The 26,370-nt window shown below is 50.8% G+C and overlaps 1 protein-coding gene across 2 annotated transcripts in view; it reads right to left on the bottom strand.

The window, feature by feature from the left end:
* Positions 1–351: 351 nt before the first annotated feature.
* ACSS2 (acyl-CoA synthetase short chain family member 2) overlaps positions 352–26,370 on the bottom strand; it is a 31,736-nt gene continuing 5,717 nt past the window's right edge. Inside the window, exons 3-19 of one of the 2 annotated variants that reach the window (XM_033074738.1) lie at positions 14,140–14,231; positions 13,547–13,650; positions 13,205–13,277; positions 12,374–12,449; positions 11,372–11,486; positions 9,817–9,855; positions 7,991–8,128; positions 7,579–7,749; positions 6,724–6,857; positions 6,362–6,494; positions 5,880–5,936; positions 5,531–5,611; positions 4,869–4,977; positions 4,660–4,728; positions 3,397–3,573; positions 2,628–2,702; positions 352–2,109 (exon numbers count right to left, since the gene is read on the bottom strand). In XM_033074738.1, the coding sequence (XP_032930629.1) occupies positions 1,982–2,109; positions 2,628–2,702; positions 3,397–3,573; positions 4,660–4,728; positions 4,869–4,977; positions 5,531–5,611; positions 5,880–5,936; positions 6,362–6,494; positions 6,724–6,857; positions 7,579–7,749; positions 7,991–8,128; positions 9,817–9,855; positions 11,372–11,486; positions 12,374–12,449; positions 13,205–13,277; positions 13,547–13,650; positions 14,140–14,231 (1,771 nt within the window). In that variant the 3' untranslated portion in view covers positions 352–1,981. The remainder of the gene's footprint in view (positions 2,110–2,627; positions 2,703–3,396; positions 3,574–4,659; positions 4,729–4,868; positions 4,978–5,530; positions 5,612–5,879; positions 5,937–6,361; positions 6,495–6,723; positions 6,858–7,578; positions 7,750–7,990; positions 8,129–9,816; positions 9,856–11,371; positions 11,487–12,373; positions 12,450–13,204; positions 13,278–13,546; positions 13,651–14,139; positions 14,232–26,370) is intronic. The other variant, XM_033074739.1, reaches the window with a different exon arrangement.

Genomic DNA, 26,370 nt, shown 5'->3' with positions numbered 1-26,370 from the left:
GCTGGGGTGGAGGTGAGGCAGCCCTGAGCTCTGCTGACAGCCCTGAGCCTCCCTGGCACCAGTGCTGCACGCAGGGGGTGGTAACAGGTGGGTGTCACACTGCCTTGTGCTTTCCATGAGCCTTGGAGCAGCACTCCTGGAGCCCAGGGAGAAACTGAGGCACAGGCTGCTGCCCTGGAGCCAGCACAGCCAGCCACAGTAAATGCCATCCATGGAAAAACATCGTGCTGGCAGGAACCTGCCCCTCCCCATCCCCAGTCCTGGTATCTGGAATGGCCACTCCAACTGCACTGAACACCCTGGACTCAACAGCACACAAGCACCTACACCCACACACACTCTCCAAGCTTGTTTCCATTTTGTTTTCTTGAATTTTATTCCATTTTGCATTAAATTCTTGCTGTATTCCAGCCAAAATTACATAGCTGACAAAGAGTAAGAGGAGGAACAATGATGTAGGAATCCTTGTCACCAAGGTGGCACAATCCAGAGCTGTGGGGACACATGGGACACAGGCAGGCACCGAGGTTACAGGTGACACAGGTGCTGTGCCAGTGAGAGCAGCAGGTAACAAGTGAGATTTGGGACTTGGCCAACAGCCCAGCAGAGCACCCCAACATCTGCCCTGAGCACTCCAACCCAGAGGGTGCTCCTCCTTTCCAGCCCCAAGTCAGCTCAGGTTGCAGGTAATCCCTGTCCCCTGGCACTCCCCAAAACAGCTGTTGCAGCAAGTTTTAAAACCCAGTTCTCCTTTGGTTTAAGTGCAAAATCAAACAGTTCACATGCAGGTTTCATGGAGACATTGCAAAGGAGGTATCAGCCCCAGCTCAGCCCTGGCTGGAGTTAAATGTCCTTCACTGGAGGAAGGATGGCTTTGGCAGGACCATGGTGGTGGTCAGGCTCTTGGGAAAGAGGTCTGGGGGCCTTCAGCTCTGATCAGCCTTAAGCCATGTCAGATTTAAGCAAACACTGAGTTTACACATCTCCTACCATTTTTTCCTGATGAGGAAAGGTGTATGACTCCCACAGCCCTGCCTGCCTTTGTTTCTCTGCTGCAGCAGTGCTCATGGTGCTGTGGGAAAGGTGCCTTTGCCTGGCTCCATTTCCCTTCCACCCCTTGGTGTAACAGCTCCCACTCCTCCTGCAGGACACAAAAGGAGCACCCAGCTGCTGCAGCTCTGGTTCAGCTGTGAGCTGGTGGCAGCAGGGCTGGAGGAACCGGGGCTCCATGGAACATGTCACACCAAGGCTTTGCCCTCCCTGGCTCCCTGCAGTGCCCATGGCCAGTGAGGGACCCTGCACTGGGGACAATGCACCAGCTGGCACAGCACAGTGAGGAAGCAGCAGCTCTTGGTATCACACTGCCCCAAAAATGCTGTTGAAAGGCCAGAGCTCCCTGGAGCCTTGCCCCACTCCCCTGGAAGCTGTGCTAGCCCAGGACAGTGGAGGCAGGATGAGCACAGCTGTGCAGTGATGATGTGGCTGCTGCAGTGCTCCTGCAGCTTGCAGCACTCTGAGGATAAAAGGAAGCTCAGCTGCTCTGTGGACAGTGGCAGATGCACCTCCCAGGCCTGCCTGCATTTAGTAACTCCAGCATCACTTCCCCTCCAACCCCCAAAGCTCCTTCCCACTGTGCACAAGGTGCCAGGGCCCCTCCAGGACATAAAGTAAATTAACAGCCTCTCCCCCACCCCCCCAAATTAAATTAAAATCAAGAACGAGGTGCTGAAAAGGGAGGAGGACGAGTCCCTCTGTGTAGCAGGCTGACCCTTAGATGTGTGACATCCATCTGGAACATAACAGACACCTCATCCAGGGCATGGACACGGCCTCTCCAGAGCCAGACTCTCCTCATTCCTATGATTGGTACATTCAATTCAACAGGTGAAGGTTTCCTTCCTGGGCAGGCAGCGGCTGTTGGAGGGACCTGCTCATCAGGTGCCACTGCCACTGTTCTGCTCAGCAGGGACAGGTCCTGCTGCTACTGCTTAGTGTCACATCTGCTGTTAAAAAGCTGTTTGATGATGCCTGGGTCTGCCAAGGTGGAGATGTCCCCCAGATCCTGGTCATTTTTGGCAATCTTCCTCAATATCCGTCTGGTGATCTTTCCTGTAATGACAGGCAGAAAGAGAAGCAGGAGTCAGAATCCCAGAATGGTCTGGGTTGGAAGGGACCTTAAAGATCATCTCTTTCCAACCCCCTGCCATGGGCAGGGACACCTTGTAGTAGCCCAGGTTGCTCCAACCCCAATGTCCAGCCTGGCCTTGGACACTTCCAGGGATGCAGGGGCAGCCACAGCTTCTCTCAGCACCCTGTGCCAGGGCCTGCCCACCCTCACAGGGAACAATTCCTTCCTTACATCTATTTAATTTACATCTGCCCTCCACCAGTTTAAAACCATCACCCCTTGTCCTTCATTATCTATCCATATAAAAAGTCCCTCTCCTCAGCAGTCAGGATATCTCTTCAATGTCCTTAGCAGAAGTGGGAGTACCAGACCTGTGCATCCTGCTCACCCTGAGCTTGCACCTCCCCAATCTGAGCAGCACTGGACAAGCAGAGCAGGGCTGATCAACTTCCACTGGCAGGAACTGTCCAGTGCTCTGAGCACCATTCCTGGAACTCACCTGAGCGGGTTTTGGGCAGGCTGGGGGCGTACTGGATGTAATCAGGTGTTGCTATGGGCCCAATTTTTTCTCTGACTGCAAAAAAAAGAGATTTTCATTGTAGGGACAAGAAGCCAAACATCCTTTCCAGTCAGGATAGAAGGTTAAGACACAGCCCAGCTCCTGGGACACCTGGCAGGGCAATGCCTGGGGCTGATCCACCTGAGCCTCCACACAGTGGGAGGGGACAGCAGGACCTGCAGTGCCAACAGGGCCATAAGCACATCTCCCCAACAGGGAGAGCACTCATTCTTTTATTCCCTCCATCTTCCAGAGACCTCCCTAACGGCTACAACCAACACCATGACCATTTTGACAGAGCAAGGATTGATTCACTCTTGGATTCCTCCAGGGAAAAAGCTGCCAGGGTCTGTTTTGTGTATTCAATGCTGCAGTTTGCAGTGAAACAGCTCCTTGAGAGCAGAGCACAAACATGCAGAGCACCACCCTAAGGAAACCCCATGATCCTCCCAGTCTGCTGCAAACAAAAGCCTGCTGAGCATCCCAATTCCTCACAGGGCTGCCATGAGGCAGAGATGGCATCACATGAGCAGCCCAAGGCCTGTGGGAGAACTAATTTTAGTCTTTGTCAGCAGAGCTCTGTAATCAAGAGGCACCTTGTGGCAGTTGTCCACACTGCATTCCCCAGACCACAGGCAAGCACCCAAGCCCTTAACCCCTCCATCCCCTGCCCTCCCCTGCCTGCTCCCCAGCATTTGGCTGCTGCTACCTTGTTTTTTGAGCTCATCTGGGAGGTTCTTGGTGAACTCGTGGCCCTCTCTCAGGGTCACAAAGCAGTAGAGGCACTCGCCCTTCAGGGGGTGGGGGTGGCTCACCACAGCAGCCTCGGCCACCGCAGGGTGCTCCACCAGGGCCGACTCCACCTCTGCTGTGCTCAGCAAGTGGCCTGCAAACAAGGGGGAGGCAGAGCTTTACAGACCTGCAGGAAGAGGCCTGAGGCTGTAAAAGGCACTAAACTACAGATTTGAGAGCATCAATTTGATGTGCTTGGGGAAGGACAACAGTTGGAGAGTGAAACTCATTTCCACAGAGCTCTGGAAGCTGCCAGGTGTCAGCCACCTCCCCTGGCTGCTCCCCCTCCCACCTTTAGGCTGCCTTCTGGAACAAATCATGAACAGTTCACAGCCCTTCTAAAGCACAGGCTGAGGAGGAGCTGGATTTGGCAAGAGGAGCCCTGCCCACATGGTCAGCTGGAAAGTGCAGTGCAAGAGGTTGGATCTGCAGAGTCCAGGATCCAGCCCAATGCTGTGGGGAGGGGCAATGACATCCCACATCTTGGACAGGGGCACAACTCAGTCCTGCACACCTCTGCTCCTGTACCTGTGCTCTGACATTCCACCCCAACACTGCTGTCACAGAAAGCCACAGGAAGGTGGTCAACTCCCAGAATGATCAGTTGGGTGGAGAATCGGGCTCTGCTGGTCAGATGAAAGGATCTGATTTGATCCAGGGACAAGTAAAGCAGCACCTCAGAGCCAGGAGGACATGCCTGGAGGATACAGGCTCCAGGAAAGGAACTGTTCAATTGAGTATATGGAAAATGATGGGCTGAGAAGCAGCTGAATCTCAAAGACTCAGTCAAGAGAGATGGGACAATCTTCAGAGCTCTGAGAAACCCAATCCAGCTTTGAGGTGAGCCCTCCATGGAGCAACAGGTTAGACTAGCAACCCCATGGTCCTGCCCAAACTCTGTGATTCCCTGTGGCCCTAAATCCTTCAGCAGAGGTGCCCTGTCTGGTTACAGAAGGTTCATTCCTTCCAAGGCTTTGTCTCCAGGGAAAACGGTGCAGGAATTCACTAAACCACAGGCTTGTGTGTCCCTGAAATAACCCTGACCCAGCAGCTGGATCCACTTTGAGGAGATTGCTGGGCAGAACCATCCCCATAAAGCTTTTGAAATGGATGCAGAAGTGTCACAAAGCAAGGTGTCAGAAAGCACATTGGTCCCACTGAAGACAAAACTCCTTCTTACCAGAAACATTCAACATGTCATCAATTCGCCCTGTGATCCAGTAATAACCATCTTTATCTCTTCTGCAACCTAAAAATAACCAGAAATGAGTGTGAGGCAGCAGTGCCACCCCTTGGAGCAACTGATAAGGGATTCTGAGGGCAGGACAGGGCAAGATTTCCACTGCTGTCCCCAGGTCCCTGTGACACAGCAGCCTGGACCCCCCTTACCATCTCCTGTCACGTAGTACCCAGGGAACTTCTTGAAGTAAATGGTTTCAAACTGCTGGTGCTTTCCGTAGAGCGTGCGCATGATCCCTGGCCAGGGCTGCTTGAACACCTTGGGGCCACAAACACAGAGCTGAGGCAGTGACAGCCAAACCAACAACCCAGGATTGCACCACAGGGAGAGAGATGTCAGAGACAGCCATGAGAAGCACTCAGACACTTGCTGCCAGCACTGATCCACTGGGAAAGTCTCACCAGCTTTGGTGAGGGGGAAGGAGCTTGGCTGAGCAGTTGTTCCCATCCTCCTGCCCTGCCCACATGTGCAAGTGCATTTAGTGAGCAGTTGTAAAAGCTCCCACAAAGGTAGGGCCTTGGAGGGAGTTCCCACCACCCAATGGGGGTTCCTTGTGTGGACAAGAGTTAGTGGAAGTAGAATCACCAATTTTTTAAGGGTGTCCTTAAAAATTCCCAAAGTTCAACCATCACCCACATTCATCACTAAACCATGTCCTCGAGTGCCACCTCCATACAATTTCTGAACACTTCCAGGGATGGTGAACTCTACCCCTTCCCTGGGCCAAAAGATGAGGGGATTCTACCAGGAATGTCCCAGAGCTCACAGGGAATGGACAAAGGGAGGGTGGGGAAGATCAGCCCTTCCTTACCAGGTAACCTTCTGCTTCTCCTTCCAGCTCTTCCCCCGACTCGCTCAGGATGGCAGGGACCACACCAAAAAAGGGGAATGTCTGCCATGAGGACCAGGGAGAAAGGAGAGATGGTAAATCCCTGCAATAGACCCCCATTAACCAGAGGGAGTGGGAGGCAGGGCAAGGGCACCTTTGGAGAGCTGTGGAACATGGGCCCACAAGTGTGGCTGCACAGGGCCTGGGAATTTGGGTGATGGTCACCTCCCCATGTGTACCACTGTCCCCTCACCCCCTGGCAGGCTGTACCCACCAGCCATGGCACAGACAGGGCCCTGCTGAGGTTCCTGGGGAGAACACAAGTACTCACAGCAGAGCCTGGCTTCATGGGGGTGGCAGCAGGAAGGGGTGTCAGCATGTGGCCTCCCTACAAAGAGAGGCAAACCCCAGTGAGTTTGGGCCGTGCCAGCCCATCCCACAGCTGAGCTATCAGCTCTGGGAACAGCACATCCCAGTCAGGGCTACTCAGGGCAGGTGGGAGATGGGCCCTAGGAAGGATCTGGCAGTGGATAGGGAATCTGGGCACAAAGCTTTGGAGCTGCTTGGGGGGGGACAAAGAGGGGCAGCAGAGAAGTGTCCAGAGCAGAATTTAGAAGAGATGCTTTGGAGAGGAAGGTTTCCCCTTGGAGCCTGTTTGAGTTCAAGGACAGAAAGAGAAGGGGGACATCAGAGTTTCCTGGGCAGGCCAAACAAGTCCTCAGACCCCAAATCCCACTATGGGAAACCTGCAAAGATGCCCTGCAGGGAGCACAAGGGACAGAGAGGCGCCTGGGACACAGAGCAAGGACTCACCGTCTCTGTCTGCCAGAAGGTGTCCACAATGGGACACCTCTCCTCTCCCACCACACGGTAGTACCACAGCCAGGCCTCAGGGTTGATGGGCTCACCCACAGTCCCCAGCACCTTCAGGGACTTCCTGCTGTGCCTGCAGAGAGGAGGGAGCTGGCAGGGGCTCAGCAGGCTATGGAGCTGTGAGCCTGCTGCACAGCACAGCCTGCAGGAACCCCTGGGTTACCCAAAATGGACTTTCCAGGCCAGAGCTTTCTCAGCACTCTTCCACAGGGGAAGAGAGGAGACCTGGGTCATTTTGGCATTTTCCACTCAGCCCTGCTGTGCACAGCCATTGTCCTCATGCCACTGGCACTGGCACTCACTTTTTGACCGGCTCCTCGCCGTACTTCATCAGCAGCCGGATGGCCGTGGGGGCTGTGTAGAACTTGGTCACCTTGTACTTGTCAATGATGCTCCACATTCTGCCAACATCTGGGTAGGTGGGGACACCTTCAAACTGAGCAGGAGACAGAGCAGTGACACAGCTGTTCCCCACTGCTCCCCACCTGCCCAAACAGGAGCTGGACCCCAGCATGTCCTTACAGGGATACCACACAGTGAAACCAGCCCAGGTCAGGGACCCTCCTCACTGGGCTGATGTCATCCCCCCTCAGTCTAGCAGATGTCCCCTGACACCCCCTTGCAGCATGGGCACTTGGGTGGCTCCCACAGTGACACAGCACCACATGACCCTGTCCATGTGGCAAAGGGCAAGAGGCCCAGACACTGTGACACAATCACAACCCAAAGTACCAAGAAGTCCCTAAAGGCCTCCCCCAACATAAAAGTGATTTCCCTGGGGATTCTTGAGTACACATCTCTGGCTCCCTGATCTGTTACACTGCCAAGACAGATACAGGAGTTAAACAAGAAGTTGTCAACTCAGCATCAGCAGGGAAAACATCCCTCCCTGATTGAGTTTTTCCATTAAGTCAGAGCAGCCCTCACTCCATTGGTACACAGGCTTGTACTTTTATGGGAAAGAAACAGGGGAGCATTTGAAAAAATTAACCAGCCAAAAGCCACGCACAGACTGCTCCCCTAAACAACCACCATGCCCTCCCTTGAGAGCACCACCCTTCCTCACAGAGCCCTGCATACCATCACAGAGCAATGCAGGGATGCAGCTCAGCACCACCATCTCTTTTCCTGGAGGGAAAGCAGCACACAGCACTCACCAAGACGCTGGTGGCCCCGTTTGCCAGCGGGCCGTAGGTGAGGTAGGAGTGGCCCGTTATCCATCCGATGTCAGCTGTGCACCAGTACACATCCTCAGGTTGGTAATCAAACACGTATTTAAAGGAGGTGGCAGCAAAAATCATGTACCCACCCACGGTGTGCAGCACACCCTGCGAGGAGAAGGCACAGGAATGTCAGGGTGAGCTCCCACCGCCACCTTCCCCCTGCCAGGCCCAGCTGAGCACCACTGAGCTCCAACAGCAGCTGAGCAGGAATGATCAGCATAACCTCTTCCTAAGACCTCTGTGGCTCCTCTTCCTGCTGGGGCCTCCCAACTCACCCCTCACCAGTTCCCCCAGCTGAGGGGTTCGTGTGGCTCAGCCTGTGCTGTGCAGGGAGCTGGGAGCACACCTTGGGTTTTCCAGTGGAGCCACTCGTGTAGAGGATGAAGAGCTCGTCCTCGGCGTCGCACCACTCGGGCTCACACTCAGTGCTGGCACCATGCATCAGCTCGTGCCACCACGTGTCCATGGCTGGGTTCCAGGGGGTCTGAGGACAGTGTGAGATTAGAAACAGGCTTGTCCAAAAACAAGACGGGGGATGAGGAGCACAGCCCAAACCTCGCCCCCCTCACGGGCCATGGAGTGTTCACAGCACAGCCTGCTGCAAACCATGCACCAGAGCTGCAGCTCCCACTCCCAAAGCTCCTTTCCACAGCCCACAGCCACAAGAACACCTTTAAACACGGTCTGGCTGCAACACCTGAAGCAGAGTGTCTAGACCAGAGGTAAGGGTGATGAATCCCTGTGGGTGGCAGCCAGGAGAGGCTGGCAGCAGCTGCTCCAGGCTGATCCCACATTCAGGCTCCTCCTGCCCTGTGGGGCTGCCCTGAGCTGCAGTCCCACAGCCAAGCAGCAAGCACAGCCACACATCCCACAGCCACCTGTCCCACACACCTTTGGGGACCCTGACAGAAGCACAGCCTGAGACAAGCAGCAGCTCACACTGCTTGGCCCTGCAGGTCCCCCAAAAAATCTGTTCTCTGCATTTTTAACTACCCTGGTGAGAAGCAACTGCACCAATGCAGAGCCATCCAGCACTGGCTGACTGAAGATGCCAGAACTGTGACAGTCACCGAGCCTGTGGCTGGTAGAGGTCACCCTGAGGGTTGTTCTGGCTGCTCACATCTCCTGGGTGGTGGCACAGTTCAGAGCCAAGACTTAACTTCCCCTGACCTTCTCACCTTTCCTCAGAGAAGCCTGGGGGAAGCTGGGCAGGGAACATGCCCCAGCCTCAGCTCAGACCTCCACTTTCCATGTCTCTGTGAGGGCAGGCACCTGACCCAGAGCCTACACACTTCCTCCTCACAAAGCCAGACCCACCACAGCTCGCTCAGTTTGGGTGCACAGAGAGCAGCCACATGGTGATTCTGCAGCTTAAAGATGTTCATGAGACCTCTTGGAGGCACTGGGACCCCACAGCCCAGCACACAGCTCCTGCACACGTGGTGCAGGGGACACCAGCTGCTTGACAGTTTGGCACAACTAAGCCCACTTGGAAAGCTTTAATGGACCCCCAGGGCTCCTGTTTTACCTGGCAAAGCAGTTTCCACAATTCTGTCCCACCAGCAAGCTCTCAGCAAGACACCAAGTAAACAAGCCCAAGGCTATGCAGTTCTCTCTTGCATCCCTCCTTGAAGGATCCCTGATTTAGCACCCAGCCTCCAGTGCCCAGGGAGGAGGTCAGACCCATGGCACTGTGTGTCTCTGCCTGCCTGCTCTGGGGGTCCAGAGGCCACAGCTCCTTGGATGAGGCAGGCAGAGTCCACATGCTGGGTCTGGAGACCCAGGTTTGCTGCCTGTGGCCAAGAAGCTGCAGGTGACCCCTGCCAGCCTCCCAACAAAGGGAAATGCATTGTGAGAGCTGCTTTTGAAAGGCAGAGAGCCAAACCCTGACCTGGATGCTGACAGTGCACCCCAGTGGCTCTGCACTCCCCCTGCACCAGGGGTCACAGGTGTGGGTCTGTTCCTGGAAGCACTGGTGGCACTGCACTCACCCCCACAGCATGGGCAGCTCTGCCAAGCTGGGTGGGGGCTCTCACTGACATGCACCTGCTGGCACCACGGTTAGGAGGGCATGTGTGGATGGGCAGCCAGAGCAGTTAAGGGTGGTGGGGAGCTGCATGGGAAGCAGACAAGAGGTGCCAAAAAGAGGAAGGCAGTGCTGTGTGTAAATACCTTGGGATGGAGTCTCTGTGAGCTTTCAGTCTTTTTTTCCTGTTAAAAATCCACAAAGAAGGTGTGAAATCTGGGAAGTGCAGGATCCACACCGGGCTTTGCAGGCAGAGAGCTGGAAGCCCACAGGCCCAGAGGCTGAGAAATTATCTTGGCAGGTTGGGAAATGCTCAGATCCAGGGCCAGGCCAGGAGATGCCCTCTTAGCAGAAGCCTGCCCATTTCCATCACCTTCCCTGGGTACCAGCTGCCCCCAAGGCAGGTCCCCAAGGCCACTCCCTGGACATGGCTGGCTGGGAACAGAGGCACAGAGCCAGCACACAGCTCACAGGCCATCCAATAGTTTCACACAAACCAATGGGACAGTAAAAATGCATCCACAAGGAAAAGAATCCTTAACAAAGTGTCAAAACAAATAAAGAGAGTCAAAGGATAAGAGACACCCTCCAGCCTCCCCCCAGGATATTCTGCACAAAAACCTCACTTCACCTCCTGAAACCAGCACAGGGACAGGCTGCCCTGCAATCACCTGCCAGGGAAACCTCACACAGGAGGGCTGCTCTGCTCCAGTTTTCCCATTCCTTTGCATCTACCCTGCCCTCAGAAGAGAAGGGGCAGAGCAGGCCAAGGAACATGGCCAGGCTGTCAAACAAAGAGCAACACCCCAGTAAAATGAACATGGCTGAACAAGAGAAGACAACTCAAAGATAGAGAATCTTCTTGTTCCAGGGATGTGCACAGACCACTCCTCCTGAAAGCAGAGTCTAAAGCTCACATACTCCCCAAACACAACCCATTTCTGAGCCAGCAGCAGCCTGGGGATAACTCAGTGCAAATAATCACCCAACACAGAGTGACAGAAGACAATGTGGCAAGATTTGGAGCTGTGGGGTAGCTGAAAGTAACCTGCCTTTGGAGCAGGTAAGGGTGGGCACAGCAGGGCTGCTCAGCAGGCAGCCACAGCTCCTCCTCCCACCCCCATCTCATCCCATATGTCTGGCCCACATTCTTTCATCTGCCTTCAGTTGCAGAGGAAAGTCCCAGGCTGAGAGCTGACAGAGTCCCTGTGCCAGCTGCACAGACCCTGCACTGCTCTCAGCAGAGAATTGCTGCCCTGTCACAGGGCTGCATTGAGCTTATGCCATGAGCACAAATCTCCTGGGTTTCCTCTCCTGCTGCCACTGTCACAGCTACAGTGCAGCCCTGCATTGGTCTTTGAACAAAAGGAGAGAGAGACAAAGGGTAAGGAATGAAAAGCCTTGAACTAAGCAGAGGAAAACGGGTATCTTGTTCTTAGTGGCTTTGGAGATGTACCCAGGGGTCCTGTGGGCTGGGAGCTTGTGAGAGTGTTAAAGGAAGCAGCAGAGAGAGGATCTTGGTAAGGAAAAGGAACCATTTTTCAGACCACTCACATGGCAACATCAGCAAGGAGGGATGAAAACAGGAACAGGAGTCAGAACAGGAGCATTCAGGGAACCACTGCAGTGGTTTTGCACTGACCAATTTCCTGGTGTCAGGCCCATGTAACAAAACCCCCTCTCATCCCACCAGGAACACACCTGCACTTCCTGGCACAGCCTTTTCAGAGGAGGAGACTTGCTGCAGGTGCCGTCCTCTGTTATCTCTTCCCTGCCCAGGTGCTTCACCACGATGCACTTTTTCAAAGAGGATCCCCTGTAAAAGGCAGGAGCTGTCACACTGAGCTGCTCAGGGGCTGAGCCAGCCCTTCCTGGGATTCACAGGCAGCACTGGAGACAGGGTAGGGGCCTGGAGCTCTTTTTGTTGAGCTGGAGCATTTGCTGCCATGCAAACTCCAGGTACACCATGAACTTCCAAGGACACCAGCCACAGGAACAGCCTGTGCACAGCTTACTGGGAATTTATCAGGTATGATTCCTGGGGAGAAAGTGGAGGTCCCACAAGTCCCTCTCCCAGGACACTGCAGTGGAGATTCCTTACAGATCCCAAATATGCCTGCCTGTGACCAGGAACAAGCCCTCCTACCAGATGTTAGTGGTTGCTCCAACCCCTAGGCATGACTGACTATCTCAGAGGGAGGAAAGGCTTCCATAGCCTGAGTATACCTCAAGGAAAGGTGGTAGGTGTTTGCTCACTCCTGAGGGCAAAGACAGCCTACAAAACACTGACAGAATGACCTTATTTCCCTTCAGCTCTGTTCAGGGTATCAACAACACTGGTGTCTCCAGCAGTTAATTCCCAGCTTCAGGATCACTTCTGTCCTCCCAGGTGCCTATTTTTACAGACATAAAGACTCATGTTTTCCTAAAGAGTTGAATTTCTAACATGCAGACTATCTGCCCTGAATTTCCATGTTTGATCTAACACACAAACCCACGTTCAGTCTCACACAAGCTCCACAGATGCTGTGTCTGTAAGCTTGGCAAAGTCATTTCAGTAGGATTAGTTCCCTTTCTGTAACATCTGATGACTGTTTGTGTCAGGCCTGCTGCAGAGTCTGCCCACCTCTGACAACTCCCATTTGTGCAGGAGAAGATTCTGGCAGCAATGCCCTTTTCTCCAAGGGGGGAATCCAAACTTACTTGTCTATACATTTCCGGATGGCTTCGTCTGCAATCTGCTTCAAGTTGACCAGTTTGTCCCCTCGATAAAAGGCATCTGCAAAGGGTGAGGGAGACATCAGAGCTGCCAAGGCAGTCTGGGACAGCTGGGACAAGCAGTTTCAGGAGGGCAGAGCAGAGCTCATGCACTGGAGTGAGGGAAAGCAGACAGGCAGCTGATGGGAAAGCTTTCCTAATGCACCCTTTTAGCCTAGAGAAACAGATGCCAAAAGACATGGTGGAATTCCTTCTCTGGGAGAGGTCCCAGTTTGACCTCACAAATCTCTTGGGAATATTCTCTGGGAAATAATCCAATGCATCCAGAACATAGACTGCAGCTTAGTGGGTCCTTTTAATACCATGGAAATCAATAAAAACACTATTTCTTGCACTTTTGGAAAAAACAGCAGGGGAAATGCTGGGCTTACATGCAACTACTGCCACACTCTTATCCTTTGTTTACAAGGCTGGGAGCTGCAGCAGAATGTCCTTAAAACTGGGAAGGGTGGGAATTCTTACATTAGGCCTGCCTCATGTTACATCTTGCAAACATCTGGCTGATTTTCAGGAGAAACATGGATGAGAAGTGTTTGGAAACATGCTATTAGCAGCTGGTGACATCAAGCTTTACAGGACAAACTGAGGGGCTGCTTGGAGCTTTCACCACATGTTTGGAGTGACACAGCTGCAATACTACACCCACTTTGGGGGGCTCAGCTGAGGCACTGCCCCTCCCTGTGCTCCTTCCAGGCTTTTAAAATAAAAGCTCTCAGCCAGGCAACGGGAAGAGAGCGGCTCAGGTGTGTGTTTTACCTGCCGTGATGAGGAGAGAGCAACCGCAGTCAAGGATCCGCTCACACAGGGAGTCTGCAGAGAAACCTGCAAACTGCCAGGGACACACAGCACAGTCAGCAAGGACACACAGAAACCCAGCCCCAAACCCCTACAGCTGCTGTGCTGTTCATCCAAGGCAAATGATTCACCACCACCACTGATGGAGAGAGCTAAAGGAGCTCATAGCACAGTTAATGCAGGGAAACAGCAGCACCTTAACTGAGCTTCCATCCTTCTCATGATCAGCACTTATCTTTCCAGCTCCTCTCCCAAAACAAGAGCTGCTCCCCTCAGAGCTCAGCACCAAGAGCTGGTTCCTACCACAACAGAGTGCAGAGCTCCAATCCTGGCACAGGCAAGCATGGCTATGACCAGCTCCAGGATCATTGGCAGGTAGATGGAAACCCGGTCTCCTTTTTTCACCCCTACGGAGGGAAAGTGAACATGGATTTGTCAAAATGAACACATTACATGGCAAAAGAACAGCATATAGAAATAAATCAGTTATTTTAATTCCACATTTATATGCACACAGTGAAGCTTCAGCTGGAGTTGGAGCTGAAGCAGCCTTGGGTTTTGCCTTTCAAGCACTATGGCTCTTGAGAGATGATGGCAATGAACACTCCATGTTCTCATCTGCCTCCCTGAATGAAACAGGAAAGTAATCAGAGCCCACTGCTTGTTGGAAAACCCCAGAGCATGAATTTCTAGCTCTGATTTCTTCCTTGTACAGCTGACACGAGCAGCACTGATCAGATTTCACAAACAGAGACAGGGATGAATCTGTGTATTGCAGAGCAAATTGATGAGAATTACCCAACAGACTGACAACCACAAAAGCAGTGACCCCAATCTCCAAACCCTTGGCCAAATGCCTTCCTAGTACCCAGTGCTCCTGGTGCCCAGCTGTGTACCTTGGCTGCGGAGGATGTTGGCAAACTGGCAGACTTTGTGCAGCAGCTCACGGTAGGTGATTTTCGTGGAATCCCCAGGTTCATTCCCCTCCCTGGAAAAGCAAGGTAATCTTTGTTACTGTGCAGCAGTACAAGGTAAGAGGGACACTGAGAACTGCTCTGGCCAACAAATATGTCCTCACCTGCCCTTTTGGGCACAGAGTAACCAAACTCCAGAAATCCAATTCTGGACTAAAGTTCTCCAATAGTAGGAAATTTTAGTCCAAAGTGCCCAGTCCTGTGTAGATCACTACTGAAATCAACTGAATGTGTGAAATGGAAATACTGGCACTTTCAGAGAGACAAGAAGAGTCCAACAGAGCCAAAGGTAAGAGTGCACAGGCTCAGGAGCCCTCTGGGATTTATGGCATGGCTCCCTCACTCCTGGGTGCTCACGCCTGCAGATATCTCTGCATGAAACATGGGCCAACACCCAGCCCCCAAATACCTCACATCTGATGGGATGCCAAAGCCTGTCTTCTTTTCCAAGGTCATATATAAATACACCCATGTATGTTTGTTCAGTGTCATGCCTGCTCTGCCTTATTCTCTCTGTGCTCCTCTGTGAACCAACTCTGGGCTCCTGCAGCCCAGACTCTGATGGGAAGGACAGCCAAGGGACAAAAATGTCACATCCTCAGGGAAATGGCTTGCTAGTGAAGTTAAAAACAGCTAATTTTAATGTGACTCAACACTTCAGCCATGCAAATGAGGTGGCACTCCCAAAGTATCAGGAGATTCACAAATAATTTGACATGACTTCACAGTGGAGAAGCAGCAGTCTACGCTCTGGAAGGACAGAGAGGCTTTTCCAGGTCTCTCCAAGGCAGCCAGCACAGAAACTCCAGTGATCCATAGATGAATAGGGGTATCACATCACTCTCAGCTGCTAGTGCTTCTGGAAAAGTGTGCCCTTAGTGTGTGCAGCCAAATAAAAAGCACCACTAGTGCTGGGGAGAGGCCAGGAAGCACCTCCATGGCATGTGCTCCCTCAGGATTGCAGCCAGGCTCTGCCCAGCTCTGAAACAGAAACTTCACTTCTTCAACATGTCAAACACAGCACTCCAAACCTAAGTATGGAATTCTGGCAAAAACCAACCACTTTCCCCAGCAACACAAACAGCAGGAAGGCTTCTGGGATGCAGAAATGCATAAAGCAACACCCTAATTTCCCAAGTAATTCTGAAAATCATGCCATTCTGTGCCAGCACAACAGTGACCACATGCTCCAATGGCAGACAGTCCTGAGGGAGAAACCACAAGAGCTAAGAGAGCCTCACTGATACAAGATCTGCTCCTGCCCCATGGAGAAAACGAGTTCCAAAACTGGTGGGTACACCTGGATCATCATTTGTAGATCTGCTGCTTACACATCTGCCTTATCCCTCTTGATATCCAGTTACACTCCTGGCTTCCACAGTGCTCTGCAGCAATTGGGACCATGGATACCTGCACTGGCACAGGACAGGGAATCTTCCCACCACTGGCTGTGGGAAGGGTGATTCCCTGCAAGTTTGGCCCCTTCTAAGTGGAAAGGGCACAGACACAAGAATACAAAGCTAAAGCAAAGCGTGAAAACGTGAACTAGTGCCCAAGGCAGGTGGCTCAGCCTTGACAGCCCAGCACTTTCCTCTTTTTCCCATCACAGCCAGAAGCATCACTTTGAGCTAAATGACATGTGAAAACATTAGTCAAGGTCCCTTACAGCAGGACTCAGCTAGGAAAGGGAAACCAGGAAATCAGTTTCCTTTTTCATTCTGTTACTTGAGGTCAAAGATGCAAGAGCTGATGATTCCAGTGCCAGGCTGAACAGCTGTAAGTGCTCTGGGTCACAGGAACAGCACCTGCTTCTGCTGTGTCTGGCTGCACACTGAGTGCCTTCCCTCACTATCCAGGTTTTCCTTTGTGCACCTACATCAAGGCTGGTGCTGTGCAAACCTGCTTGTGTTCAGATGTGCAGGATCACTGTGTGTGTGCAGCTCTCCCCTTGGCCATGAGCCTTGCTATGGAATAGTTCTTAAAAGACAATTATAATGCTTCCAAATGCAACTGGAGCATCCCAGCCCACTAATCCCTTACCTGAAGGTCACTGGGCTCTGCTGGGCACCACAGGCAGGTGCTGTGCAAGCCAGCAGGTCAACAAACAGGGCAGGGAGGAAGGATGTCTCTTTGTCCATGCTCTGGCCCAGCAAAGGATCTAATTACAGCCTTTACTAAGAGAGGAACACATTAGGAAGAAAGACTAGCACAGGCTGCCCAGGTCCCTGTGTGCTATTTGGGGAGAGGCAGCCAGGTCATCCAAGCTGTGGGTTCTCAGGGGAGCAGCTCTGCTCACAGTGCCCAGGATGGACACAGACCTGCCCTGAGCCACCCGGCACGAGGCACTGCTCAGACATTCCTGCTCTGCCAGCACATCAGAGGCACATCTCAAATACACCAGGTCCTCCTCCTTGGCAGGATTTCTGAGGGATATTCAGGCCAAGGAATGTACCCAGGCTTGTCCTGAAGGCCAGAACTAAGGCCTCTTACGTAAGGCCACACAGAGTCAAAGAGAAGTTAAAACTGGCGAGGATTTTCAGGGGGCTTTCAAAGTCCTTTCCATCCATTTGCGTGACTGCAAAACAGTTCCCCTACCATAGCAGGGCAAACCTCAGGCTTCAGATTTTAAGACCTTTTGTTCAATGGGAAACAAATCATGTCCTTGTTTCTACTGACAAGATACCTCCTTTCAATGCATCCTCAGCCAAGGCCTCGAGCAGTCTCCCAAGAGCAGGCAATTGCTTTATGTCTCCCTGCCTCTGAAAATAGTCTGGAGTGCCCACAGCAGCATTCAGACTGCTTGGGCCTCTGCTCTGGCACAAAAGCCCAGTGAATGATGGATTTTAGACAGGGCATTTAAAGGAATGCCCACTTGCATGCTATTGAGTACTCTCTGCGTCAAAACCCAGCCTGTGAACTCGTGGCATCCAAGTTCTGCCAGCAGCATCTTCCCAATGTGCCCATCTCACATAAGCAAGGGCTGTCAGCCCTGAGCATGTCACATGGGCTCCCTTGTCCAAATTCAACTGAAAAAGAAATAAAACTTTGAAAATAAACCTAACTCTTCTGAAAACAGCACCGCAGAACACACCTCAGCAGTTCCAACCCCACCAAATCCAACACTTCCCAAATACATGGATTTTAAGAACTATTGGTGAAAATAGCTGGCAGCAGCACTGCTGCAATTGCTCATGTGCAATCTGTGCTCTAACAGCAAGGCTTCTTCTGAAAGGAAAATCCAATTCTCAGCACCCCAAACATCCCAGATACATCATTCGATGAAATACATGGTGTAGCATAGTGAGTCTGATATTTTTTCATCTTCAAACCAAGTGCTACATTTAGCAACTGTAATCCAAAATTTTACAGCATCATCTAGCTCATGGCAGGAATGCATTTGAGATTCTTAGCACTTGAGAAGCCTGTGTTTTACATATTGCATGTTGTGTGAATGCTCAGCTGGAGAAAGGCAAGTTTGGCCATATGGAATATATATAGAAGAAATTCTTCCCTGTGAGGGTGGGCAACCCTGGCACAGGGTGCCCAGAGCAGCTGTGGTTGCCCCTGGATCCCTGGCAGTGTCCAAGGCCAGGTTGGAAAGGGTTTGGAGCACCCTGGGCTAGTGGAAGATGTCCCTGCCCAGGCAGGGAGTAGAACTAGATGACCTCTAAGGACCCTTCCAACCCAACCCATTCTGATTTAAGATCTCCACTGGATCACCCACTGACTCAATAAATGCAAGTTCTTCAACTAAACACACAGAGGTACAACTGGAGGCCCTCTTAAGCAGGTCTTCTAGAAATTGTGACTTGTTGAAGAAGTCAGGTTTCTTGCAAAGAGGAGAGTTTTGTATCTGTCTGCAGCCAATCCTTGCCAGGGCCAGACACCCCAAGAGCCTTGGGGACCACACCACTGCAGTGTGCAGGATGGCAGTGCCCAGCCCTGCACAGAACACATCCCTGTCAACATATGAAAGGCTCTGCAGTGCTCTTACCCTCCTGCTCCCTTCTGCCAGCAGTTAAAATAAGGGGCTCCCCATTTCAGAGCAGATGCCTGATGCTCACAAAGCCCCATGGCACAGACCCTGCCAGCACCTGAGCAAGGAACAATTGCTCGGAGAAGTCACACAGGCAGGGGAGGAAGAAAACACCAGGTAGGAAAGCTGAATCCTTGTCACCTCTGTGCCACACTTACAGGGGGCTCACAGACTGCCTGCTGAGCTGGGAGTTTGACCTTGGAGGTGCAGAGCCACAGAGCTGTTTCACCTGTTGTCCAGGTAGTAAATCAAGGTTATGCCTCCCTCTTAGAGCCACCATGCAGGTGAGTGATTTCCTGCTGTACAGTGTGGGAGAGAGGGTGGTCTGTAGGAGCAGGCAAGCATTTCTTCAGAGCCCCATCAGCTCAAGCACTGACCACGTGGAGCAGGCAGGGATGCAGAGCAGCAGTGTGGGAGAGGAACTCTGTGCCCAGGTGATCTCCTGGGTATTTGCAACAAAGCAGGTTAAGAAGTTACTGTGCTTTGCCAAGCACCAGGGCTGACTACAGGGCTTTCCAAAGCATGGTCTGCTTCATCCACTCCTCACCTAAACAAGTGAGCTGAGCCCATCTCAGCTGTAGGGTGACAAACACAAGGGAGGGACAGGAATTCAATGGCCAGGGGGACACACACTTCTGAGAGCACCCAAACAGACCAAGCGAAGCTGAACTGAAAGCAAATCACCAACACTGGTTCCCTTTCACTACATTTCTAAAGAAGTCATTTGCATCACTTATTTGAATTATAGATGACTACAACTCCCTAAGCAAAGCTGCTCTGGCATTGGCACAGAGCAGCAGGAAGCACGGGTTGCATCAGAGGCAGTTACAGTTTTCAAAGGAATTGAGGATGATAATTGTGGTTTACAAGAGCTACAACACCACTGAGAAGGTGATGTACAGGAGAAAAGGAAGAAATGAAGCCAAGCAAGTGAAGTGTTAGAAGTTTTCAAGATCTGCCAGACCATCTGCAGATCTGCACAGTCAGAAAGAGAAAATCACAGACCAAACCAAGCTAAGGACAAAGCCAAAGCCTTTCTGATCCCTGGAAATGCTCCCACTGAGGACCAAAGGGGCTGCAGATCAATTGAATTTCTCCTCTAAGCTCCTGTGAACACATCACTCACTCCCTTTTTGCAAATGACAATGGCTTTAAACTGAAAGAGAATAGGTTGGATATTAGGAAGAAATTCTCCCCTGTGAGGGTGGGCAGGCCCTGGCATGGGGTGCCCAGAGCAGCTGTGGCTGCCTCTGGATCCCTGGCAGTGCCCAAGGCCAGGCTGGACGGGGTTGGAGCAGCCTGGGATAGTGGAAGGTGTCCCTGTCCTTGGCAGGGAGGGGGAATGAAATGAGCTTTAATGTCCCTTCCAACCCAAACCATTCTGTGATTGAGTAAAAGCAGTAAACCAACGTTACCAAGCACAGGCAGAGGGCACCTGAAAGGTAAATTTTTCAAAGCAGAGCAAACCACCTCAAAGCTACCAGGTCTCGTTTTCTGACTGGCAGAGATGTGATGGCAGCCCACAGAGTAATTTTTCATAATGCAGGACAAAGGCTCCACATTTTACCTACTGGAAAGCACCCTTAAGAAAACATGGATTCCCTGTTTGGAAAAGGTGTTGTAAGAGGGAAAGAAGACTTTCCCAGATGATGCCATGTCACAGGAACAATTTGCACAGTGGGGAACCACAGAGAGACTCCATGATCTCAAAGGTCTTTTCTAACTTAGTTAATTCTGTAACTCCAGTAGAGCAGAGATGGGAACTGTGCGAATGTCTACCCTAGAACATCCCTGTTGCCATCTAACCTAAAACAAGCTCAGAGCCCCAAATCCCTCCCTAAACATGGAACCAAATGCAGCATGAGACATCTCCAGCTCCTGCTTCACCAGCAGCCTGTCCCCAGAGCAGAGTACAAGGTACAGGAATGAATTTTCATGCTGTGGTGACAGCTCTTCACGTGCAAGGTCACCAGGGGCGGCCAGGAGGGCTCATGGCTCCCTGATCCATTCCACATCCAGAATTAGAGCAGCCAAAATGCCAGGCAGAGTTGGGCCAGCCAGGCTCCTGCCATGTGGGGAATGTGCTCATGTGTGAGCCGCATGGGCAGCGAGAGCCCCCGGCGTGCTCGGCCACCGCGGTGTCAGCTGCTCACACACCTCCTGCCACCACCTAGCCTCGCCTGTTCCCAGGACAGCCCCAAAACTGCTGCCTCAAAAGGGTCTGCTGGACATATCTTAGGTTCTCAGGAACAACAGCAGCCAAAACAGGGAAAAAAACCTGGATTTCTCCCTATGCCACAGCCTTGCTTATGCCATTTGAGAGAGGAATGGCACTTGAGTAAAGACAGCTTTTAAAATCTGTTTTTGAGAAAATAGATTACAGTAATTTCATGATTATAAGCTGCACCATTTTGACTAAAATTTTGGTCCGAACCCAAAGTGTGGCTTATAATCAGGTGCGGCTTATATATGAACAAAGAATGAAAAGTTGCTGTTTTAGTTTGGAGGACAGGTGTCTGCTGAGAAAGGCAGGAAATTCTCTTTGAAATGGAGAATGTAAACCCCCTTCCTCCAAATTATTATAATTTTGAAATCAAGGGGCTTTCAGGCAAAAACATGAGAATTAGGAATAACAGTTCTTTTCTAGGGAAATTAAAATAGAAATACAGCACTACAAAGAAACAAACTCCAAACCCTGACAAAGTCAGAGTACAACCTGACACCCTGTCAGGCAGGGTGTTGGCAGCAGTCCCATTCCATGGTGGCTGCATCCTCCTGCAGTGACAGATGTGGCTCAGTTGGAGCAGTGCTCCTGTACAAGGTGCAGTTTCCTTCTGGAGCTCCAGTGGTGATGTGGAGAAATCCGGTTTTCCTCTGGAATCCAGTGGAGAAAGGGGCTCCCTTAGTGTCCCAAAACCTCTGTTTTTATCTTGGTAAGAAATGTTGGGCTCTTCCCCCTGGCTGGAGCAACTCCCAATGGGATGCAGTAATTTTATCAGTCCCACAGTGGGACTCAATGGCCATGAGCAGAAAATGACTGGCTGGAGGAAGGATGGGTTGTGAAAAGATAAAGAACAATGCCCTGCCTGGTTTCAATGGATGGCCCATTAGCAGAATATCTCCTATGGAGATAAGGATCACTGCCCCCACCCTCAACAGATGGTGATAGAACAGATACCTTTTATCACACTCTGTATTGTAATGTGCGGTTTATAATCAGGTGTGGCTTATGTATGGACAAAGAATGAAAAGTTGCCGACACCCGGAAGTGCGGCTTATACTCAGTGCGACTTTTAATCGTGAAATTACTGTATATTCAAACATGAAGTTTAGGGAGAGCAGCTGTGCAAGATAATCAGAAAAAAAATTCTGGTATTTGCATGGATTGGTCAATATAGAAATGCTCTTAATTGCACAAACCAGATGGGTCTGCAGCAGGTCTGCAAAAAACCTCCATGAGAACATTCCATAATGACGGGGCAGTCTGCCCAGCCCTGCCCATGTTTAACGTCACCATCTCCCACCACAGTTATGTAAAATTCCCAAAGGAGTTCTGGGAAGCCTGAGGTTTCCTGAGCAGCAGGTTTACCAGAAAGCTCAACCCTACCATCACCACATTTAATTCCCCTTGCATCACAACACAGATCCAGAAAGAAGAAGTTGTGTAATCACAGAGCTCAGCTTGGGAGGGGCTGGTGAAAAGGTTTTCCCAGTGCGTTCAGAAATACTTGGCAGCATTCAGAGAACATCATTGAGTAAACCTGGCAACAGAAAGCCCAGGGAAGAGAAGAATCTTACCAGTTTAATACCATCACTTCCTAAATCCACACAGTTGACACAGACAATTGCATTAAAATCACCATCAGTTTTCCCCTCCAGTGTCCTCACACCTCAGGTAGGGCCTAACAGAGCTCTGCTCTCAAATTTACCTCTGAGCCAAACCATCCCAACTTAAAGTTGATCATGTACCTAGCAAGGATGGACTCTTACTGCTGTTAAGAAACCCAAACCAACCGTGTCAAAGCAGGAGCCCTGTGCTCTGCAGGGCACAATGCTCTGTGTTCGGCCCCAGGCCTATCCCCTCCAGTCCAACTGACACAGGTACTATGTACTTTACAGAACAGCCAAAATGGAGCTCATTTCTACAGGGATGCTGGGTCACCATTTGCTCTTTGATCTCTATTCACCTTTAAAAACAGCTATATGGACAAAGCAAAACAAACACCCAACACCCTGCACCATTGTTACTGTCCCACAGGAAAACCACATCCATCTTTCTGACCTTCCTTCTCATTATATACATCCCCAGCTACTCTTTGTATCTGCAGCCTTTCAGAAGCTGAACAAATACCAGAGGCATCTAAAGAAATAATATTTACCTTGTGCAGCCCAAGCACTGTTCACTCTGCCATACCCTGAGCGATCCTACACCACTGAGCCCAGCTGGAGGTGGACACTGCTCCAAAACCACTCTATTTATCAACCTGCCAAAATTCCCTCCAGTTATCCCACTCACACCAGGCTATGCCCTAAAATCTGCTTCAAGCCCCTTTCTTTAGGCAGTGAGATGCTCAGACATCTCTAAGGGAATTAACACCTCCCACTGCTGCTTGGATGAGCCAACATGAGCAAGTGAACTCAGTGCCATGGGATTTGTACACTCTGCTCACACTTGAGAGTCAGAATACTCCAGAGAAACAGTTTTGGGGAAGACAGGATCGACAGCAGCCAGCAAATCCCTCTTCAAGGGAAATGTACTCTCACCCTGGACATTTGGCAAGATAAGTCATTTTGTGAGTCATGCAAACCACAGGTAAATATCTTGGCGACAGTGTCAGCAGCCACTCTGTGCTGATGGGCCCAGCAATGAGAATTTACTCTCTGTGGCTTCCTGATTCTCCTACTTGCTTGATACTGAGTAACCATCAAGTCAAGAGGATGAGCATTAACTCTAACTCTTACTTTCTGAAGTATACTTTAAAACATGAGAGAACAACCAGTGGAAAAAAACAACAGCTTTTTGCTGTTTTATTTAGGGGAGAGGTTTTTTAAAGCAAATTTTAATTACTTTTTAAAAACAAAATAATGATATAGCATTGCAACAGAGGTTATGTGCAAGACTCACCCAGCATGTCATGGAGTTTGGCTGCCCTCAGCCAGCACTTGCAAGCTCAAACAGCCAAACTCACTGAATGCTGCAGAAGATTGAGAGAGTTTGACATGAGAGGAAACATTTTAGATGTTTACCATCAGTGAGGTTTTCAAAGGAGCACAGACTATTTTTACCAGTCCAGTGGGACTAGGGTTTATATTCAGTACAAAACAGCTGATTGCTTGTTTAAACAATTTACAGTTGGGCTGTTGAACAGACCCTGGATGAAGCTTCTGTAAGTAAAGTAATCAGCTAGCCAAATGCAGCTGGGAAATGCCCCATTTTGGGGAATAGTTGCATCTCTGGTGGGCACATTCTGCCATATTTTGAAGAGCTTCTAGAAACACAGAAAGCCAGGCAAGGCAATTCCAATGGAGGCTCAAACAATATGCATAAAGGGCATGGTAGAAAATTAAGCTTTTAAACCGATTTTTGGTGGACATTTGAATTTTATGCATCATAAACTTCCAGAGGTGAAGGCCAGGTGTCACCTGCTGGAATGTCATTTAGGGAATGCTTCTGAGAAGATGGTCAGTGGCAACTGGAATGAAAAACATGCTTCACTATCACTGAACGAATCATCAAACAAAAGTTCTGGGTTGGAATAGACCTTAAAGACAATCTAGTTCCATGGGCACAGACACCTTCCACTAGACCAGGTTGCTACAAGTTCTGTCCAACCTGGCCTTGACCACTCCCAGAATGGGACAGCCACAGCTTCTCTGGGCACTACCAGGTGTGACAAAGCAAGCAGGAAGGCCCTCAACTTCCTCGAGGAATTCCCCTGAAGAAGGGAGGTGGCATCTATGAAAATGAACTTCATGGCAAACTGCCAGGGCTCACGATTTCCTACCGCACCTCATTTCGACATTTCCAAGTGATGTGCAGAAATGCAAACAGAGAACAGAAACCCTGCTCCAAAAGGGGGGAGGGGAGAGCTCTTGTGAAACCACAGGCCATCGACATTTCAGCCCAGGAGCTCTGGGCACAGAGAGTCCACCAGGCACAGCAAGTGCAGCAACCCACCAGAAAAATGCCACACTTAGAATGAGCACACACTCACACCTCTTTTGGCAAAGCCTGAGTATTTTGTCCCCTACTTGGAGCAAGTCTCACCCACGTGTAGCTGGAGTCCTTGTCCACTTGCTCCATTCACACCAGGGTGCCAAGGGAGAACACACAAGGCATTCACATGGCAAAAATAATCAGGTTTTCTAGTCCAGTGAGCAAACTGAAGGCTCTGATCTTCCATGTCCTGAATCCATACAGAAGTTCACCATCCTCTCTGTTGATGAGCTCCATTTATCCACTGCAAGTTTCAAATCTCCAGCCAATATATGCAATATGCCACCACTGCACAACCATGGTGCCCCTCCCTAAAGCCACCAACTATTCTTGAAACATATCCAGTTGCCTGTAATAGGTGCCAGTAGAACAAGACAAAAGTTTCACAGACATGAAAAAATCCAGGTGCCATTGTCTGTGCACACTCACCCCTCATACTGCCCCATGTAGTTATTGTTACAACCACATCCCCAGAACCATGCAGAAAAGCATTGCACAGGTATAGACCAACATTTCCGGGTAGGGGTGTAAACAGAAATTAATGAAAACTTAATAAATCTCTCATGCTGAATCTACAGAGCTGAATCTACAGAGTAATGAGGAGGATGAGGAAGAAGTACTAAATAAGAACATAAAAACTGCCACTGGTGTCATTTACACAGCAGCACTGCACTTGTGCTCACAGCAGCTCAGCCAAGAGCCTCTCAGACAAAACCCAACCGAAGATGAGTCAGACCCGTGGCTGATGTTTGGAGTAACAGCAGCAGGAGATGCTGTTTGTGGAGCATGTGAGCCTGGCCACCATCAGCAATTCTGTTTCAACACTGTCCTTGGCAGTCCTGCTGCTGACCCTGAAGAGTGTCCACTGAAAGTGAGGAAGCAAAAGGCAAGGCTAAACCAGCTCCATAAAAACACTGTTCTTCCAGGCACACTGGAATTCTTTCTTGAACAAGTTTTAGTGGGAAGCCTCCCGAAGATGGTCTGCAAAGAGCCACCCCTGTGCGCTCAGTGCCACCGGCCTCGTGCTCCAGTAGCTCACCAGCAGCAGCACCCCTCCAGTGCCCCTGTTCCACTGCATGCCCAGGGATACAAGTCACATTCACTGGTTCCCAGGACCCTCTCCATTGCCCTCTCTGGGCACAGGGGGACTGGCTACCTCCCAGCCCTTGGCACAGCAGCCTTTTGCAAATGCCACCAGTGTACCCTGGCCAGCAGCTCTGCAATTCCACATTCAAGTTCCTGCCCCTATCTAGGGCACATGCCATTTAATCCTGGGCACTTACAGACATCCCACTTGTTTATCTGGTCCAATACTTCCTGGATATTCCCTTGTATTTATATGGATGGATGCTGTATCCCTGCCAGTAGCAGCTACCAAAGGTTTCTGAGCAAAGGCTGGAAACAAACAGATCCAACAAAACTCAAATGAAAGCTGCTCCCCTGATTCAAGGCAGCTGAGCTGCTCTCCCAGGCAGGAAAGGTTAAACAATCCTGTTCTCACTGCTCTGCCACTGAGCAACCACCCAAAGGCTGGCACCTGAGTGCTTCTTTTAACAGATTCTACCTAACAAAGATGAAAAATCCTACCCTGTCTCCAGGATCAGGATAGTAGGATTACGTGTTGTTTGAGCTCAGTAAAAGCCACTTCCAGAGAAAACCTTCAATAATGTGGAATGCCCTCCCATGGGGGCACAAGCTCAGGGGTGCTTCTGAAGGGGCAAAACCACAAGGACTAGGTAATGAAATGGTCACCAGCCTTTAATGCCTGTCCCTTTCCTTCCTTGCACTGCAGAGCAGAACAGCACAGCACGAGGCTCAGAGCACTTGCCAGCTCCCTGCTCCTGCCCTACCTGGCATCCTGGGATGGAAGAGGCTCTGCAGAGCAGGAATGGGACTTGAG

Source organism: Catharus ustulatus, chromosome 17 (genome assembly GCF_009819885.2).
Source record: "Catharus ustulatus isolate bCatUst1 chromosome 17, bCatUst1.pri.v2, whole genome shotgun sequence".
NCBI lineage: Eukaryota > Metazoa > Chordata > Aves > Passeriformes > Turdidae > Catharus > Catharus ustulatus.
Note: the sequence above shows the minus strand (reverse complement) of the source record. Positions and strands in the feature narration are given on the sequence as shown.